At 46.6% G+C, this 17135-nt stretch overlaps 1 protein-coding gene across 4 annotated transcripts in view; it reads right to left on the bottom strand.

Annotated features, from left to right (window-relative positions):
* Positions 1 to 1770: 1770 nt before the first annotated feature.
* Positions 1771 to 17135, bottom strand: part of nbr1 (NBR1 autophagy cargo receptor) — a 56273-nt gene continuing 40908 nt past the window's right edge. For 3 of the 4 annotated variants that reach the window (XM_033035264.1, XM_033035263.1, XM_033035265.1), the window contains one exon: positions 1771 to 5494. In XM_033035264.1, coding sequence (XP_032891155.1) covers positions 5321 to 5494 — 174 coding nt within the window. In that variant the 3' untranslated portion in view covers positions 1771 to 5320. The remainder of the gene's footprint in view (positions 5495 to 17135) is intronic. The other variant, XM_033035266.1, reaches the window with a different exon arrangement.

Genomic DNA, 17135 nt, shown 5'->3' with positions numbered 1-17135 from the left:
TTATAGACATATAATTGATACCTATTTGTTAACTTGAAAATATTTTGCCTAGCAGTTGGATATTGTGCTGAGAGGCCAAGTGCCAGCATTTAGTTTAATTTAGAGATAGAGCGCTGAAACATGCCCTTCAGCCCACACCGACCCGTGATCCTCGTACATTAACAATACCCTTCACACTTTAGGGACAATTTTACACTTATACCGAGTCAATTGGAGTGTGGAAGGAAACCAAAGATCTCGGAGAAAACCCACATGGTCACGGGGAGAACGGACAAACTTCGTGCACAGCACCCGTAGTCGTGATCGAACCCGGGTCTCCGGGGATGAAAGCACTGCAAGGCAGCAACTCGCGGTTTACAATGATTCTAAACTACAAACTAACAAAGATACATAAACTGGTTTCCATTACATGTTTGGATCTTGGGTCATTATTAATGAGAAAAGCAAATTAATGCAAACTTTATTTAAACATTATTTTTATTCATCTAAACTGAATCAAATTTAATTTACAGCACTTTTTAAAACAGAAAAATACAGTTTTGTAGAGAACAATGGGTAATGTATGCAATGCTACATACTTTAAAATTAGTTTGAGGACAATTTCACGCAAATGTAGACAATGAGCAAATGAAGCCATCGGAAGTTACCGAAGCATTAGTTTATCTCCAAAGTACGGTAATTTTTTCAAATAAATCCATGTGATTAGAGTGTGCAATTTAAGAAACGACTGCAAATGAACTGCAGAAATGGTTCCATGGTTTCCTTCTTGGTGTATCTATTGGACACTCAAAAAATGATAATTTTTCTTTGACTCTATTTATTTTATCGGAAGGACCTCTTTAGATTTAGTCCCAGAATGAAATGGTACTGAGAGAATGTGGCAATTAGCTAAATCCGAGTGTGAACCAAGTTTGGTTAGAAGTATTGCGCTGTAAACAATTGCCAGTATAAAAATATTCCCCTGGGTACCTCTGCGCAATACCAAATCAATATGTAATGGAGCTTTATCATTTTAAAATACTGATAAGATGCTAATAGTTTAAATACTTTACATCATTAAAGTAAACTGATGTGAATGGTTTTGTATTATGCCAAAAAGTTATTCTGGAGGGCTTTAAAAAAATATAAAAAATTAAAGCACAACCCAGTTAATCTGCAAGAGAATTTATGGCAATAGGATGCACAGGGTTTTTTGAATTCCACAACACATTTGTAGCCAATTTTAAGGATACCAGATTAACCACAAAATTATCTTAAAGTATCAGCACACAATTTGGTATACAGCATTCATAATCTGCGCCAGAGGAAAAAATGAAGATTGCAAATCAAACAAATGAAGGTTCTTCATCGCTGTAAAACATACCATTATCTCTTCAAAGCAATTTTCTGAATGGCCAAGCTAAACAGCCTCTAAATGGAAAATTCCTTGGGTATTTTTTTGGTGTTTTAAATATGTATTGTGCAACTTTCAACTTGTAAATATTAGTACAATCTACACATTAACAATCTTGTTTACAAATCAGGTCAAAGCTTAGGATACCTCATTGGCAGCAAACAAGTTAGAAACGATAATCAAAAAATACTTATCTAGTCTCAATTATTTGGATTTCTATAGCAAAAATCATACACAGAAAAGATCATAAATAGTAATTCTTCAACTTTACACCATTTTTCCATTGATTTTCCTGGTGATTTACATCTGCTTACAAGCACTCTTTTTTAATTTTATTACCAATAACAAGACTACAGAAAAAATACTAAACAGCAAGCTGTTTTATATTGTAACTTTCTTTAATTGAGAAGATGGCCATCTACATTTCCAATAGGTTAAAGTACTTGTTAATCCAAAATGAGGACAACCCTTCAATATCCCGCACACTATCTTCATTTTAAAATCCATGAACGAATCCAGCAATGTCTATCCTTGACAAATTGACTCAATCATTGAGGTATCAGTTCAGTAAGTGTAGAATTTTAGAAACCGATTGGTTGGGGGAAGTGGAAGAGAATGAGAGAAAGGGAACAATAAGATGATTGGGTTATTCATGACCAAAGAGCAGATTGGTTGCATTACCACTCATCTAATTCCATTTTTAAGTAATCTATATTTCTTACTAGAAACCAGAGTTCATACTAATTTTCTTGAATCTCTTGTAGAATCTTCTATAAGAAAAGCTTAAAGCCATTAAGCTTCTTAAAAAAACATAAATGGGAACATCACTTTTCACACTGTTGCAATGGAAATTCCCACAGCAATGGAACAGTTGCATGGTTGTTCTTCATTAGTGTTCCTCCGTGTTGTACAACTCGCAGCAGACGGCTTCAGAGGATTAATTCATTGTGCAGACCAATTATTTTGCATTTAAAGTATTGTTCTTGACTGAAACCAAACAGTTCATTCAAAATACACACCTAGAAGTACTCAAAAAATTTGTGGATGCTCAATTTTCTATTCTTGCATATTAGTTGTAGATATTGTCAAGATGTGAAGTGTAATAAGTAATACTATATAATCTTTATCAGTCAGACAGCTAACAGCATGTGTAAGGGCAGAACTCTAGCCAATTTTACTGATGACATTTGATGGAAACGACACAACACGTGATCACGTCCTCTAGGTCATCTTTCTGTGTCTATGATCTATAATGAAATTCTACAATCTACCCTACAAATATGTAGGCATATGTTAGTATATTTTTCTGCTCTGATGAAGATAATGAAAATAAGTACATGGGCACATTCCGTGAGGCTTTGTTTGAGCAGAGGACCGGGGAAGTGAAACCCACCTACTACCAAATAGATGGCTGGAGATGGGGAGCGGGTCAACCTTATCGTTGAAACTAATCATCCGAACTTATGGAAATGCACTGGAAGTGGTTGCCCTGAAGATCAAAATAGAATTTTGTAGTGTTAAAAAAAAAAGCTATTTTGTCATCCTGCATTGAAGTGTAGAAGTGTGCAGAAAGTCATTAATCTTTCTATGCACTGATACCATGGGGCTTTGGTGTCCAATTGCTCTGCCCAGTCTGTACTTGGACTGGGCAGAACAAAGATTTAGCAGAATGATACCAAAGCTAAGGTTAAGTTATGACAATATGGCATTTGTAACGAGATAAGTGAATTAAAGGAATAAACAATATGTAAAGTCCATGTCATAGCAGTTACAGAGACGTCGTTGCAAGCTGAACAAGATTGGGAATTAAATAATCCAAAATATACAACTTTAAGAGATAGGGAAAGCACAGAAAGAGGCACAGAGGAATAGTGTGGTCCTCTCCCAGGAGTTGGGCGCTAGGCTGGTGATTTCATGGTGAGAGGGTCGGTCAGAGTCATCATGGGAGAGTAAGCATCTGACAGCTATAATGCAGGGAGGGGAAGGTAGAGCAAGATAAAGAAGGATGAAGACATCATAGATTTATTTTCCATGTAAGTTTCCTCCTAGGTGCTCCGGTTGCCTCCCACATTGAAAAAACACAATTAGTGGTCAGTTAATTGGCTACCGTAAATTAACATGTAAATGGGTGGGGGAGAAAGTGCAGTTAATGGGGAGGCGAGAGAGAATAGGTTCAGGGAGACCAATTGGGGGTTAGGTTTAATGGCACATCCAGCACACTGAAATAATGTTAGCATGGGTAAAGGAAGGGGCTAGGATGGAAGGTGGGCTGGTAAAAAGATGAGGCAAATGCATGCACATGTGCAGGGTAGGATAATTTTCAATTGTCTTGGATCTTGTCATTGGAACAAGACCTCACCCTGAAGTCTGTGGTGCATCAGATTAAAAGGATTCACTCAGATATTTCCTGCTCCTCAGAACTAGAATGGAAACAAATCATTCTCTATATTGAGCATCTGGCTAAGAAGAACAAGTTCATATGTTTTAAGATTAATGTTCCATTAATATAATTGTTAAACAGTTGAAATAAGGCTCCATGGCCAGTTAGCAAATAGCTTGAATCCATTAGCAACCATTACAATTCCTCGTCAAAACTTGCACAAGCTGAAAATATTTTGAGAAACATTTAACTAGAAAACATCTAAAAGGTGGTGCCAATGCTCCCACATTGCAAATAAAAAGTTTTAGTTGATGTATGTCAGTATCGCCAGGAGAATTACAGCAAATGCAAATTCTAGCTCTTTAAATTTGGAATTCTGCTGCTGAATATGTAATTATTAATCTATCCCAGCCCACAAAGGAATAAAATGAATTAAAATAAAGATGTCACATAGCTTCAGCGCCCAATCAAGTAGATTTCAATCCAAGCATTGGTTTGAGCAGCTGACTGGACATTAAACATAGGCAGGGCTCTACAAAAATATTAACTTTACAACGCAGCTGAATCTATCCTACTGGAACACCAAATCGGTCAAAGCACTGAGGCTGCCAACAAATGCCACAGCGATCATTTCAAAACATACAAATTCCAATACAGGATTTATAAGAAGAAAATGTAAATGAAGTCTAAGAAAATGTCATGCTTTTACTTCAGCAAAACAAAGCATTAAATTAAGTTTGTCCTACTGCCAACTGATTACAATATTTCATTTTCTGCTGTGAACAATTTGGCTGCTGAAGGACAAACTAGCACAAAAACCAACCTCACACATTGACAAACATTCTACTTTTCACGATCCAGTATTACATTTCCAACACAAGACCTGTCAAAGGTTTGTCTAGCAGCAATCTGTTGCTGCAGGTTCCAATCATATTAAGTATCTGATTATATAATCAAATTGAAGAAATAGGTTTGTTTTACTTCCAAGCAGAAAATAAAGATTCAATTGTCTCTTAAGTACAACATACTACTATAATGTCCTTCCTTGCAAATATCAATATAAAAGAATCATATTCCTGATATTGAGCCGCTTATGGTATACTCATTGTATTGATATAGGTTCACTGTAGTGTTCCATCATACAGAATCCTCATCATGGATTATTATATCTCAAAATATATTGTGATGCTTGATGCCTTGTGTAGTGTAAGTCACGAAGATATCAGCAGCAATGTGATATTTCCAAAACTTATCAAACAGATCCAGACACATCTTGATCCCCTTTTCTTTAGGATTTGTTGTTAATCCACGTATTTTTTTACACTATATAAACCCACATAATCTAAAATATGGATTAATATGGACCGGAGAAACACATTTTCCCAAATATTAACTTAACTCAATGTTAATTCAATGAAACATATTACTGAAAATTAATTCACAGATTATCGAATCGTCCTCAGTTACAGCTATTGTGCACAATTTTTTTTTAGCACACGCAAGAGGTCCATATTAACTGAGTGGCAGTCCATGTATCCCATGTTCATTCAGTGGCGCCCAGCGTACCAGTCATTCTCATAGATGACAAGAAGTTCGTTGACAACTTCAATGAGATTGTTGCTATGCTTTTTGAAGAGTTTCATATTGAGCTGTCTGTCACAAAATCCCATTTCAAAAAGAATATCCATCAAGGGTGCTGTGTGATTCTCCGCTGCTTCAGCCTGTGCAGAGGGAAGGAAGTTGCAAAATGAGTTGAGTGTATTTTTTTAAACTATTCAGCTCCTTATGCGGCTTTTACACGGGGCGACTTGACGCAAGAGTTAACCAGAGTTCAACATCGTGGGAACCTCGTGCGATAACAGTGCGGCATTCGTGGACCACCGTGGACCACCGTAGCGCTAACGGCAGGTCATCGTGTAACTTGGTCACTCGGGAGAAAATTCAAGAAAATTTGAATTTCTCCAAGAGTGACTTGTACACTTGTGGTTGAGTATTGCAACATTATATGAACGTAGTGGCCAGTGCGATATCCGTGCGATATCCGTAATAACTCTTGCGGGTACCGTGGGAACTCCTGCGAACGGTGAACCCGGAAGCTGGACAGAGGGGACAGAAGGTGATTACAAATTATCTTCAGTGGGATTGAATTTAAAAAATAAATAAAAATAAAGATTTACATCCGCATATGGACATCAACTTATTCATGAGTTATGTTAATGAGATTCAAGAAAATAACTATAATCTTTAAAAGGGACTTTAAAAGGGACTTTACTGAAAGGTTACGCATTTTTATGGTCCGTGAGATATTTTTCACATGTACTTCTTTGAGAGATACAGGTCGGAGTCCTCGGGTCCAGGGGTCCGGAACGCTACCAATCAATGTTGTGCAGAGACCCGTGTAAGGAGTGAACTGCACATGCTGGTTTAAACCGAAGACAGACACAAAAAGCTGGAGTAACTCAGCGAGTCAAGCAGCATCTCTGGAGAAAAAAAGCTGATGTTTCGGGACGAGACACATCTTCAGACTCAATTCCGATTAGGATGTCTGAAGAAGGGCTCCGATTCGAATCGTCACCTATTCTTTTTCTCCAGAGATGATGCCTGACCCGCTGGCTTACTCGAGCTTTTTATGCTTTTCTTCCCAGATCTGACTTACCTGCTGAGTTACACCAACATTTTGTGTCCTTCTGTGCATATTAACCAGCATTAACCAGCGTCTGCAGTTCCTTTAGACATTACATAACTTCAGATTTTAGAGATATAGCGCGTGGGAACTCCTGCGAACGGTAAACCCGGAAGCTGGACAGAGGGGACAGAGGGTGACTAAAAAAGGTGGTCTCAAAAGGACACATGGGAACATGTGTCCTTCGAGGACGTCCCACCTAATTGTCATTGTTGGATAATCTTTTTAACAGGAACACTTGCAGAGATGGCTCCCAGAAAATCTCAAAGGAAGGGGGTAAAGCGGGTCAGAGATGTTTTTGCCATGCAGGAGAATGAGGAGACGCAACAAGAGAGACAGGTGGAGAGGCAACAGGAGATGCCACAGATAACACTGCCTGTGGGCTCCTTGGAGCAGGGAGAGGGTGAGCAAGGTGCAATTCAGATTGCCTCCCCAGTAGCCGTTGTAGGAATAGCCTCTACAGACGTAAAGGGAAGATGGCAGAAGGTAAAGTCATATAACTTCACCAGGGAACAAGAGGGGGAACTTGTAGAATGGTTCCAATTTAACGAGATTCTGTACGATAAATCCAGAGAGGATTATAGAAACAGGGAGAGAAAAAGGAACCTGCTGGAGACGAAGGCTGCCGAGTTTCCCGAGTGCTCATGTGAGTTTATATAACGATATATAAGTTCATCAAGAGGAGAACCATTTAATGTTATCCAAGATTTAAAAACATACATTGCTATTGATGTAAAAGTGCTGTGTTTGCAGTTAACTTAAACTTCTCTTATAAGTCTGTCTGTCTGCCCTGCAGCTGCAAAGTAAAAAAGTCGCAGTATAAGAATCGCCTGAGGCCAAGTAGCGGAGGGTGATTGCTATGCGCAACCCTGGTTCCAGTGCTTTTCTCATTACAGTGTCAGTCTTCTTCAGCAGAGGTCCCAAATTATTCTTTAACTCATTAAAGAGCTCGGGTGAAATTCTGACAAAGTTTTTGAATGCACTTGTATCCTCTTCGCACAGCACATTAAGCAGTTGCTCATATTGTCCAAATTGAGCTCTCCGTTGAAAGATGGGCTTCACCCAGTGAGACTTCCTCTTAATTCTCTTTTTAATTAATCTCTCCCTTCTGCCTTCAAGCAAGCGTTTTCGATGCACATAGTGGGCAGCTGCATGCAGCGCGTCAATGAAAAAAACCAACATCCTGTACTCGAAATTATTTCGTAAAGGCATGTCTCCAAATGAGCCGATTCAACCAAGGGAGGATATATATAGTGTGTGAAAAAAAAAGTTACATCATTTGTGTCACGTGTAGTTCACGATGTTCATTCAAGATTTAACGCGACAGCTCGGGAAACGGCCAAGTCACTCGCACGAATAACATAAATGCCGAGTACCGTGGGAACTCTTTATCTACTGCCGTTATATCGTGCGAGACTCGTGCTGGACCACGACCTCTTCACTCTGGTGACATCTTGCGTCAACTCGCCCCGTGAAAAGGCCCTTTAAATGTCAATGTTCATCATGAGCATTCAGCATGGGATGTTCTTCCTTTATTTGCCCTTCTGAAAAACTTAAAAGGCCAAATTCTCTTAACCAGTAGACAAAATATCTTAACAAATGATTATATGACCACCACTGGAAGATTATCATTCACATTCAAGTTGTTTATGCCTAACAATTAATTCTCTATTGGCAGTACCAATCACACTATCTAATAACTACTGCATTGCAGCCAGATTCTAAAATTCAGTTTGATTAAATTCATCAGCAGAGCTACGATATATTGCATATTTATATATCACAATATATTGTAGCTCCATGGATGAATTTATGGATGAACATGGATTACTAGGCAATAATCTGATCAAGCTTTACGGATAGTCATGGCGACCAAACTTTAACTATATTTCCACTTTGCCCTTATATAAATCATTACATTTTACCATTTCCATTACCCTGTGGTGCGTGGGTCTCAAAAGGAAGCACGAAGTCCAGTGTTTTGAGAGGCACCTTTTATTATGTTCCTCCCGGTTGTAGGGAAGACCAAAGAGAAAGATGGCACCCAAACCCCTGCCTTTAAACCCTCTGGCTAAGGGCCGCCTCCGGACTGAACCACTCCCGAGGGGTTCGACAGTATGATGGCACGACCCTTTTTTTAATTTTTTAATTTATTTTTTATTATTATGAAACTACTTTTATTCAAAAAATAAAAATAAACAGAGTATTAACACAATCAAAGACTGCCTATGCTGACAGTTTACAAACAAATGATCGTCAAATTAATAACGTCAACTGGATCCACGAAATGGCCGTTGAAGGTCGAGTGTTCCGTTTATCAACAAAACACTCGACCTTCAACGGCGACCAGTATTCATGGAAAGCCTCCAAAGTCCCCATGGACACCACGTGTTCCTCTTAACACTTAAACAAAATTATCAAATTAAAATATTAACATTCTTATTGATAATATATTCAACCTCCTGTGGTGACCAGCGTGCACAGAAGGCCTCCACAGTCCCCATGGACACCGCGTGTTCCTTTTCTAGGACACGCGAGCTCGGACGTAACCCCGGAAAAGGGGCAGGCAGGCAACCGGTGTGCGTCCATCGACTGCCCGCTGCCTGGACCCGCGAATGGCCATCTTGGCCAGGCCCAGGAGCAGACCGACAGGGAGACCCACTCCTCCCTCCCATCCTTCCCCCCTCTGCACCGGGTGCCCATAAATTAATAGTGTTGGATTAAAATGTAGCCAAAACTTGAGGAGCAGCCCTTTCAGATATTCGAACAATGGCTGCAACCTCTCACACTCATGTACACATGGAACATGGTCTCTTCCTCACCGCAGAAATGACAAGCAGGAGAAGAGTCCGTGAACCGGCTCAAATACCTATTACAGGCCACGGCTTTGTGCAATACTCTCCACCCCAGGTCCCCGATGTAAAGGGGGAGGACTCCCTTGGAGATAGACCTCCACTGGGGACCGCTCCCCTCGTCAGGTGGTAACACGGACCGCCAGGGTGTGTCTGGACGAAAGACAAGGGCGAGGAAGTGGAGAGTGTGCAGGAGCAGCCTGTACAGTAGGCGCCTCTCCGCCGTCACAGAACTGTACGCTGGGCATCTCGGAAAGGCGACTCATGTTGCATGGGGCCGGCTCTCGGGGAGGGACCCGGGCCTTGGGCCCTATGAACAATTCCGACTGAACTGGGGCAAGCTCGTCCGGAATTGTTCCATGCACACGTCTCTCCTCAACACCCACCATCACAGCCACGACACCCCCCTCCCCAGAACCAGAGGCATGAAACGCACCGGCGGGCGCACGACCCGGCCGGCCCGCGTGCGGAAGTCAGCCGATCGTGGGGCTTGCGGAGACATAGGTGGAGACATATGTGGAGGGAATGGTCGAGGGACCGGCGGGAGGACAGGTGGAGTGACAGGCGGAAGGAGCCGTGAAGGGGGGCGCCCTCGAGGCCGAGGTTGGGCAACCAGCACCGGCTGGTCAATGTCCAGGTGTGCCGGCTTTAAACGGCCAATCGACACTGCCTCCGGCCGGCCCCCCATGTCCAGGACAAAAGTCGACTGCCCGTGTTTCAGCACCCGGAACGGGCCCTCATACGGCCTCTGGAGTGGCGTCCGGTGAGCATCACGGCGCAGGAAGACGTATGGGCAGTCCCTGAGGGCTGATGGCACGTGTGGGCGAAATGTCCCATGGCGGGACGTCGGGACGGGTGCGAGCCTGCCAACTCGTTCGCGAAGGCGCTTTAGGGTGGATGAGGGTGTTCCCTGCTGCCCCAGCGCCGACGGCACGAACTCCCCGGGCACCGTGAGTGGCTACCCGTACACGAGCTCCGCCGATGATAAGGCCAAGTCCTCTTTGGGAGCAGTCCGGATGCCCAGCATGACCCACGGCAACTCGTCCATCCAGTCCGGGCCGGAGAGTCGTGCCTTCAGTGCTGCCTTTAGCTGCCGGTGGAACCTCTCCACCAGACCGTTAGCTTGCGGGTGGTAAGCCGTGGTGTGGTGTAGCTGCACCCCCAGCAAGCGAGCCATGGCTGACCACAGCTCGGAGGTGAACTTTGGCCCCCGGTCTGAGATGTGCGCCGGCACCCCGAAGCGAGCAATCCAGTGCGCGGACAACGCACGAGCACACGTAGCCGTTGAAGTATCGGCCAGTGGAATGGCCTCCGGCCACCGCGTGAAGCGGTCCACCATTGTAAGCAGGTGGGTGTTGCCCCGGGACGGCGGGAGAGCCCCTAAAATGTCTACGTGGAGATGGTCGAATCGCCGGTGAGGTAGACCAAACTCCTGGAGAGGCGCACGGATATGGCGCTGGATTTTTGCCGTCTGGCACGGAATGCAGGTGCGAGCCCAATGGCCAACCTGCTTGCGCAGGCCGTGCCACATGAAACGAGCGGCCACTAGTGCCGTTGTCGCCCGGATTGATGGGTGAGCCAGTCCGTGGATCACCTCGTACACCCTCCGGCGCCAGGTGGCAGGGATGATGGGGCGCGGCTGACCGGACGACACATCGCACAGGATTGTCACTCCCCCAGGACCGAGAGGGACATCCTCAAGGCGGAGGCCGGAGATGGCAGTCCGGGAGGCGGGCACCTCATCGTCCGTGAGTTGTGCCTCTGCCAGAGCAGAATAGTCAATTCCGGGCGCCACCTCGAACACGGCGTTGATAGCGGGGCGGGACAATGCGTCGGCCACCCGGTTCTCTTTCCCCTCGATGTAGCGGATAGATGTTGTATACTCGGAAATGTAGGCCAATTGCCGCTGCTGTCGTGCGGACCAGGGGTCGGAAAACCTTCGCCAGGGCGAAAGTGAGCGGCTTGTGGTCCGTGTAGGCGGTGAACGGGCGGCCCTCCAGGAAGTAGCGAAAATGGCGCACTGCCAGGTACAGAGCCAGGAGCTCGCTATCGAACGCGCTGTATTTCGTCTGCGCACGGTTGAGGTGCCGGCTGAAGGCCAGGGGCCGCCAACCTCCGCCCATCAGTTGCTCCAGCACAGCACCAACCGCCGACTCCGAGGCGTCCACCGTGAGAGCAGTCGGGGCATCTTCCCGCGGGTGCACCAGCAGTACGGCCCGAGCAAAGGCCTCCTTCGCGCCGTCAAAAGCTGCCCCTGCCTCGTGGGTCCATTCAATGTTCTTGTTCTGCCCACCCGCCAGAAGTTGATACAGAGGCCGCATGATGTGGGCCGCGGATGGCACGAAACGATGGTAAAACGCCACCATGCCGACAAACTCCTGCAGGCCACGCACCGTGCGTGGGCGGGGAAACCGACGGATGGCGTCGACCCTGTCAGGCAGGGGAACCGCGCCTTGCGCAGTCACGCGGTGGCCAAGGAAGTCAATCTCGGTTACACCAAAACGGCACTTGTCGAGGTTGATGGCCAAACCATGCTCGCTGAGCCGCTGACAGAGCTGCCGAAGGTGGGCGCAGTGCTCCTGCTGCGAGCGGCTGGCCACCAGGATGTCGTCCAGGTACACAAACACGAAATCGAGGTCGCGACAAACCACGTCCATTAGGCGTTGAAAGGCCTGCGCAGCGTTCTTGAGGCCGAACGGCATCCGCGTGAACTCGTAAAGTCCGAATGGCATGATGATCGCCGTCTTGGGTACGTCATCCGGATGAACCGGGATCTGGTTATAACCCCGTACCAGATCCACTTTTGAAAATATTGTGGCCCCAGACAAATGGGCAGTGAAGTCCTGGATGTGGGGTACGGGGTACCGATCCGCTGTTGTTGCGGCGTTCAGCCGTCGGTAATCCCCGCAAGGTCACCAGCCCCCGCTCGACTTAGGGACCATGTGGAGTGGGGACGCCCAAGGGCTGCTCGAAGGGCGGACGATCCCCAAGGTCTCCATTGTGCGGAATTCCTGCCGTGCCAGACGCAGTTTATCCGGCGGCAGTCGGCGTGCTCGTGCATGGAGAGGTGGGCCGGTAGTCTGGATAAATGTACCGCTCCGTGGCTGGGGGTCGATGATCGAAACTGTGGGGTCAGAATGTCTGGGAACGCGGCCAAGATCCGTCCCACCGGTTGATACAAACGCAACGTGTACAGAGCCAGGAGCTCGCGATCGAACGCGCTGTATTTCGTCTGCGCACGGTTGAGGTGCCGGCTGAAGGCCAGGGCAACGTGATCGGCTCCATCGTAGCGGCGTTGACCAAACGCTGACGCCTGACGTCCACCATGAGGGCATGCGCCCGGAGGAAATCGGCCCCGAACAATGGCTGGGAGACGTCGGCAATGGTGAACCGCCACAAGAAATGGCAGGAGCCGAACACTATCGGAACCATGCGCACTCCATATGTGCGGATGGGGCTGCCATTCGCCGCGGTGAGGACGGGCCCCCGCTTACCGGAACGAATGTCGGCCAGCGAAGGGGGCAGGACGCTGGGCTCCACTCCAGTATCAACGAGGAAGCGGGTCCCGGAGCGCCGATCCCAGGCGAAGAGGCGGTGAATTTGGCCGGCCGCCGCAGGGACTATTGGCAGCCGGCCCAGGCGTTTCCCGGGAACGTGCACGGCTGGCGGCATTGTCGTGCTGCAGCACCCCAGCGCTGATGGAAATAGCACCTCATGTTGGTGCTACTTGGAGCTTGCCTGCTCCCGCTGGTGGTGCCTGCAGCTTGCTGGCGCTGGACTGCAGGTGCAGTACCCCCTCACTGCCGCTAGGGGGCGATCGTACGGGCCGTCGGGCTGGAGCCGTCACTCCTTCCACAGCTCCTCCGCCCCACCGGAGGAAATCGGGAGCTGCCGGGGTGACGTCATCGGCGCGCCTGCCGACGGCCAGCGCGTTGACGTCATCAGGGCGCGTCGGCCTCAGCGCGACCCCGTCTCTGCTGACGGCCAGCGCGCTGACGTCATCAGGGTGCGCCATCCACAGCGCGTCGGCGCGCCTCCCGAGGGCCCTGAGGTCAGCAAAGGAGGCGTCTGTGAGCTGCAGACGAATGTAGGCCGGCAGCAGATGCAGGTAGGTGTACTCGAACAACAGGCACGGCGTGTGCCCATCCAGTAGAGCCACCATTAGGAGGCTAGATGGCCGTCGGTCGCCTAGGCCCTCCATATGCAGGATCCTAGCAGCACGCTCCATCCTGCTTAGGCCATAAATCTGGAGCAGGAGCTCCTTAAGGCCGAGATATTTATCAGTGTCCAGGGGGGCTGCGAGGAAGTCCGTGACCTCTTCAACCGTGTCCTGGTCGAGGGCCCCCACCAGGTAATAGAAGCTGGTGGCATCGACCGTGATGCCCCGCAGGTTGAACTGGGCCTCCGCCTGCTGGAACCAGATGAGCGGCCGGGTGGTCCAGAAGTTGGGCAGTTTCACCGAGACCGCGTCCAGAGACAGGGCCAGGCCGGCCTGTGAGGAGGTAGGGCTTTCTCTTCTCTCCATCATGACGCCAATGGAGCGTCGGGGTCACCAATGTGGTGCGTGGGTCTCAAAAGGAAGCACGAAGTCCAGTGTTTTGAGAGGCACCTTTTATTATGTTCCTCCCGGTTGTAGGGAAGAGCAAACAAGAGAAAGATGGCACCCAAACCCCTGCCTTTAAACCCTCTGGCTAAGGGCCGCCTCCGGACTGAACCACTCCCGTGCCGAGGGGTTCGACAGCATGATGGCACGACCCTTGGGAGCCGCCACAACCGTTTAAACATTTTCTAGCATTGGACTGTAATTCAGTTTGCCAATTTATTTCCATTTAATCAATATTAAAAGCATTTTAAAAGTGCTTTGTAATATTCACTGATGTTTTTATTCTTTCCATTATTTTACAATGTCAGGAGGCCATACAGCCCATTGGGTTCATGCCTTCTCATGGGGGAGCACAACCCCATTAGTCCTCTCCTATCTCCCTGTGGTGCTGTAACTTCTTGCCATTGACCAATACCAAGGGGTAATATGCAGTGCATGTATCAGCACATCCGTGGGATATGGAAGGCAATACCGGCACCCGGGGCAAACCCAAGTGCTCAAAAAGAAAACATGCATCTTGACGTAGGCAGCATGCAAAGTCAGAATGGAACCCAGATCCCTGGTGCTGTGAGGCTGAGAGAAATAATTGGCTGGAAATTAGATCATATACCTTTGTTAACATCAGGAATACCTGGCAGAAAATATACTTATCACAAAGTGAAACGGAGTAACGACTATGCTGACACTTCTGGCCCAGACACAGGTCAAATTACATCATGTTGTGTTAAAATCTTTATTTTGGAACATTGCAAGAGAAATTAGACAAAGTTGTTCCAGTAGCAACAATGACTGGGCACACTTTGGATATTTGTGTATCTTCAACACAATGCCAGGAGCTCCTATTATGTACCAAATCTTTCATTCTTCAGTTGCTCCCTTCCCAAATAGCTCTGACCAAACTAGATGCAACAAATTCCCTATCCCTCAATCTCCCTGCGATTTGCCTCCAATGTCCATGTGATCTCCTGAAGCCTCCAATGGAGGCCACAATTTCTACATCACCTGCATCACAATGACGGCACCTCGCGACAGCGGCCTCTGCAGTCCGTGTCTTTTTTTAATTTTTGTCCCGTTGAGTGTATAGTTTGTGGCTATATAATGTTTTTAGCTGCATATATGTGGGGGGCATGGGGGGGGGGGGGGGGGGGGAACCTTTAAATCTCTTCCGTGTACGGGGGACCCGACCTTTTCCCTGTCGGGTCTCCATTGTTGTTGGGGCCTAGCTCCGTGGAGCGGCCTCCAACCGGAACGACCTGGGGGCGCCAGTCGCGGAGCCTACCATTGTGCGGACTTACCATTGTGGAGCTGGTCGGCTTTGGAGCGTGGAGAGCTGGCGCGCAGCTGCGACTTGCGCGGAGGCTCCAGCCGTGACATCGGGAGCTTGCGGGTCCCTGGTGGGAGACCGCTTTTTTGGAGCTCCTGCAACGGCAACCTCTCCCGCCCAAATTACAGGGTTGAAAACGACCCAGAGCGGGGCCTTACATCGCCCGGCGAGGCCTTAACTGCCGCGGGACTTGCCATCACCTGCCGGGGGCTTTAACATCGGGAGAAGAATGGAGAGCAGGGGAGAGACAAGACTTTGCCTTCCATCACAGTGAGGAGGAGATTCACTGTGATGGATGTTTGTGTGAATTGTGTTGGTTGTGTGTCTTGTTAATTGTTTCTTGTTGTATGACTGCAGAATCCAAATTTCGTTTGAACTTCATTTGAGGTTCAATATAGTATTGTATTGCTGACCCAACTGACTGGTAATATTCAACCTATGCCTCCACACCTTCTCCCAATACCCTCAATTGCATACTGCTTAGCTGATTGAGCCTAAGCCCCAAATGGTTCAATAATCAACAACCGCAAATTTCCCTCCAACTTGATCTTGGTCCCATGGAGAACAATTACATTGGTAAAAATGTGCACTGCCCATTCAGTAGCACCTATGGCAATAGCATTAATTGGTACGTAGCACACCCATTAGTGCAAGATAACAATTATGTAAATAGAACTCCATTGTCACAACATGCCAATTCCCTCAGAGCATGTTTAGAATTAACAGTTTACGTGACGGGTAAATTTCTATATTTTATCAAGCCATAGTGCACTGCAGTAAATTATCAGTCATAATCAATTGAGAATTGAAATCCAACTACTAATATTATTTGTTGAAATGTTGATCATCAGGTTAGAATTGACATACACTTTTATTGGGACAAAGACCCATCATTTATTTATTTGCCTCTGTACTCCACAATTTGAGATTTGTAATAGAAAAACTGTTTGGAACATCATTAAGAAGGAAGAGAGCACTGGTGAGCCTACTAATCACAAAGGGATTAGCAGGCCAAGGAAGACCTCCACAGCTGATGACAGAAGAATTCTCTCTAACAAATAAAAATCCCCAAACACCTGTCCGACAGATCAGAAACACTTTTCAGGAGTCAGGTGTGGATTTGTCAATGACCACTGGCCGCAGAAGACTTAACGAACAGAAATACAGAGGCTACACTGCAAGATGCAAATCACCAGTTAGCCACAAAAAGAGGATGGCGAGGTTACAGTTTGCCAAGAAGAGCAACCACAGTACTGGAAACAGGTCTTGTGGACCGATGAGACAAAGATTAACTTGTATCAGAGTGATGGCAAGGGCGAAGTATGGAGGAAAGAAGGAACTGCTCAAAATCCAAAGCATACCACCTCATCTGTGAAACACGGTGGTGAGGTTTATGGCCTGGGCATGTACAGCTGCTCAAGGGACTGGCTCACTTATCTTCATTGATGATACAACTGCTGATGGTAGTAGCATAATGAATTCTGAAGTGTATAGACACATCTTATCTGCTTAAATTCAAACAAATGACTCAAAACTCATTGGCCGGCGGTTCATTCTACAGCAAGACAATGATCCCAAACATCCTGCCAAAGGAACAAAGGAGTTTTACAAAGCTGAAAAACGGTCAATTCTTGAGTGGCCAAGTCAATCACTCGATTTGAACCCAATAAATGAGTTCGGTATTCCGAAAAACACAAGGAATCATGGGATTTGTCAAAGTTCACTGGCTATAAAGAAAAAACAAACAAAGCGCTGGCTGCATAAACTGTATGTAAATTCTTATTTTTATTCATGATTTATGTGTAAAAAATATATTTAATCTGCGGAACAGGGATGCCAGGAAGCGGGAGAGCGGGTGTAACAGTGAGATATGGCAGACGACAGTGGGAGACAGGGGAGA

The sequence above is a fragment of the Amblyraja radiata genome, chromosome 16 (genome assembly GCF_010909765.2).
Source record: "Amblyraja radiata isolate CabotCenter1 chromosome 16, sAmbRad1.1.pri, whole genome shotgun sequence".
Classification (NCBI taxonomy): domain Eukaryota; kingdom Metazoa; phylum Chordata; class Chondrichthyes; order Rajiformes; family Rajidae; genus Amblyraja; species Amblyraja radiata.
Note: the sequence above shows the minus strand (reverse complement) of the source record. Positions and strands in the feature narration are given on the sequence as shown.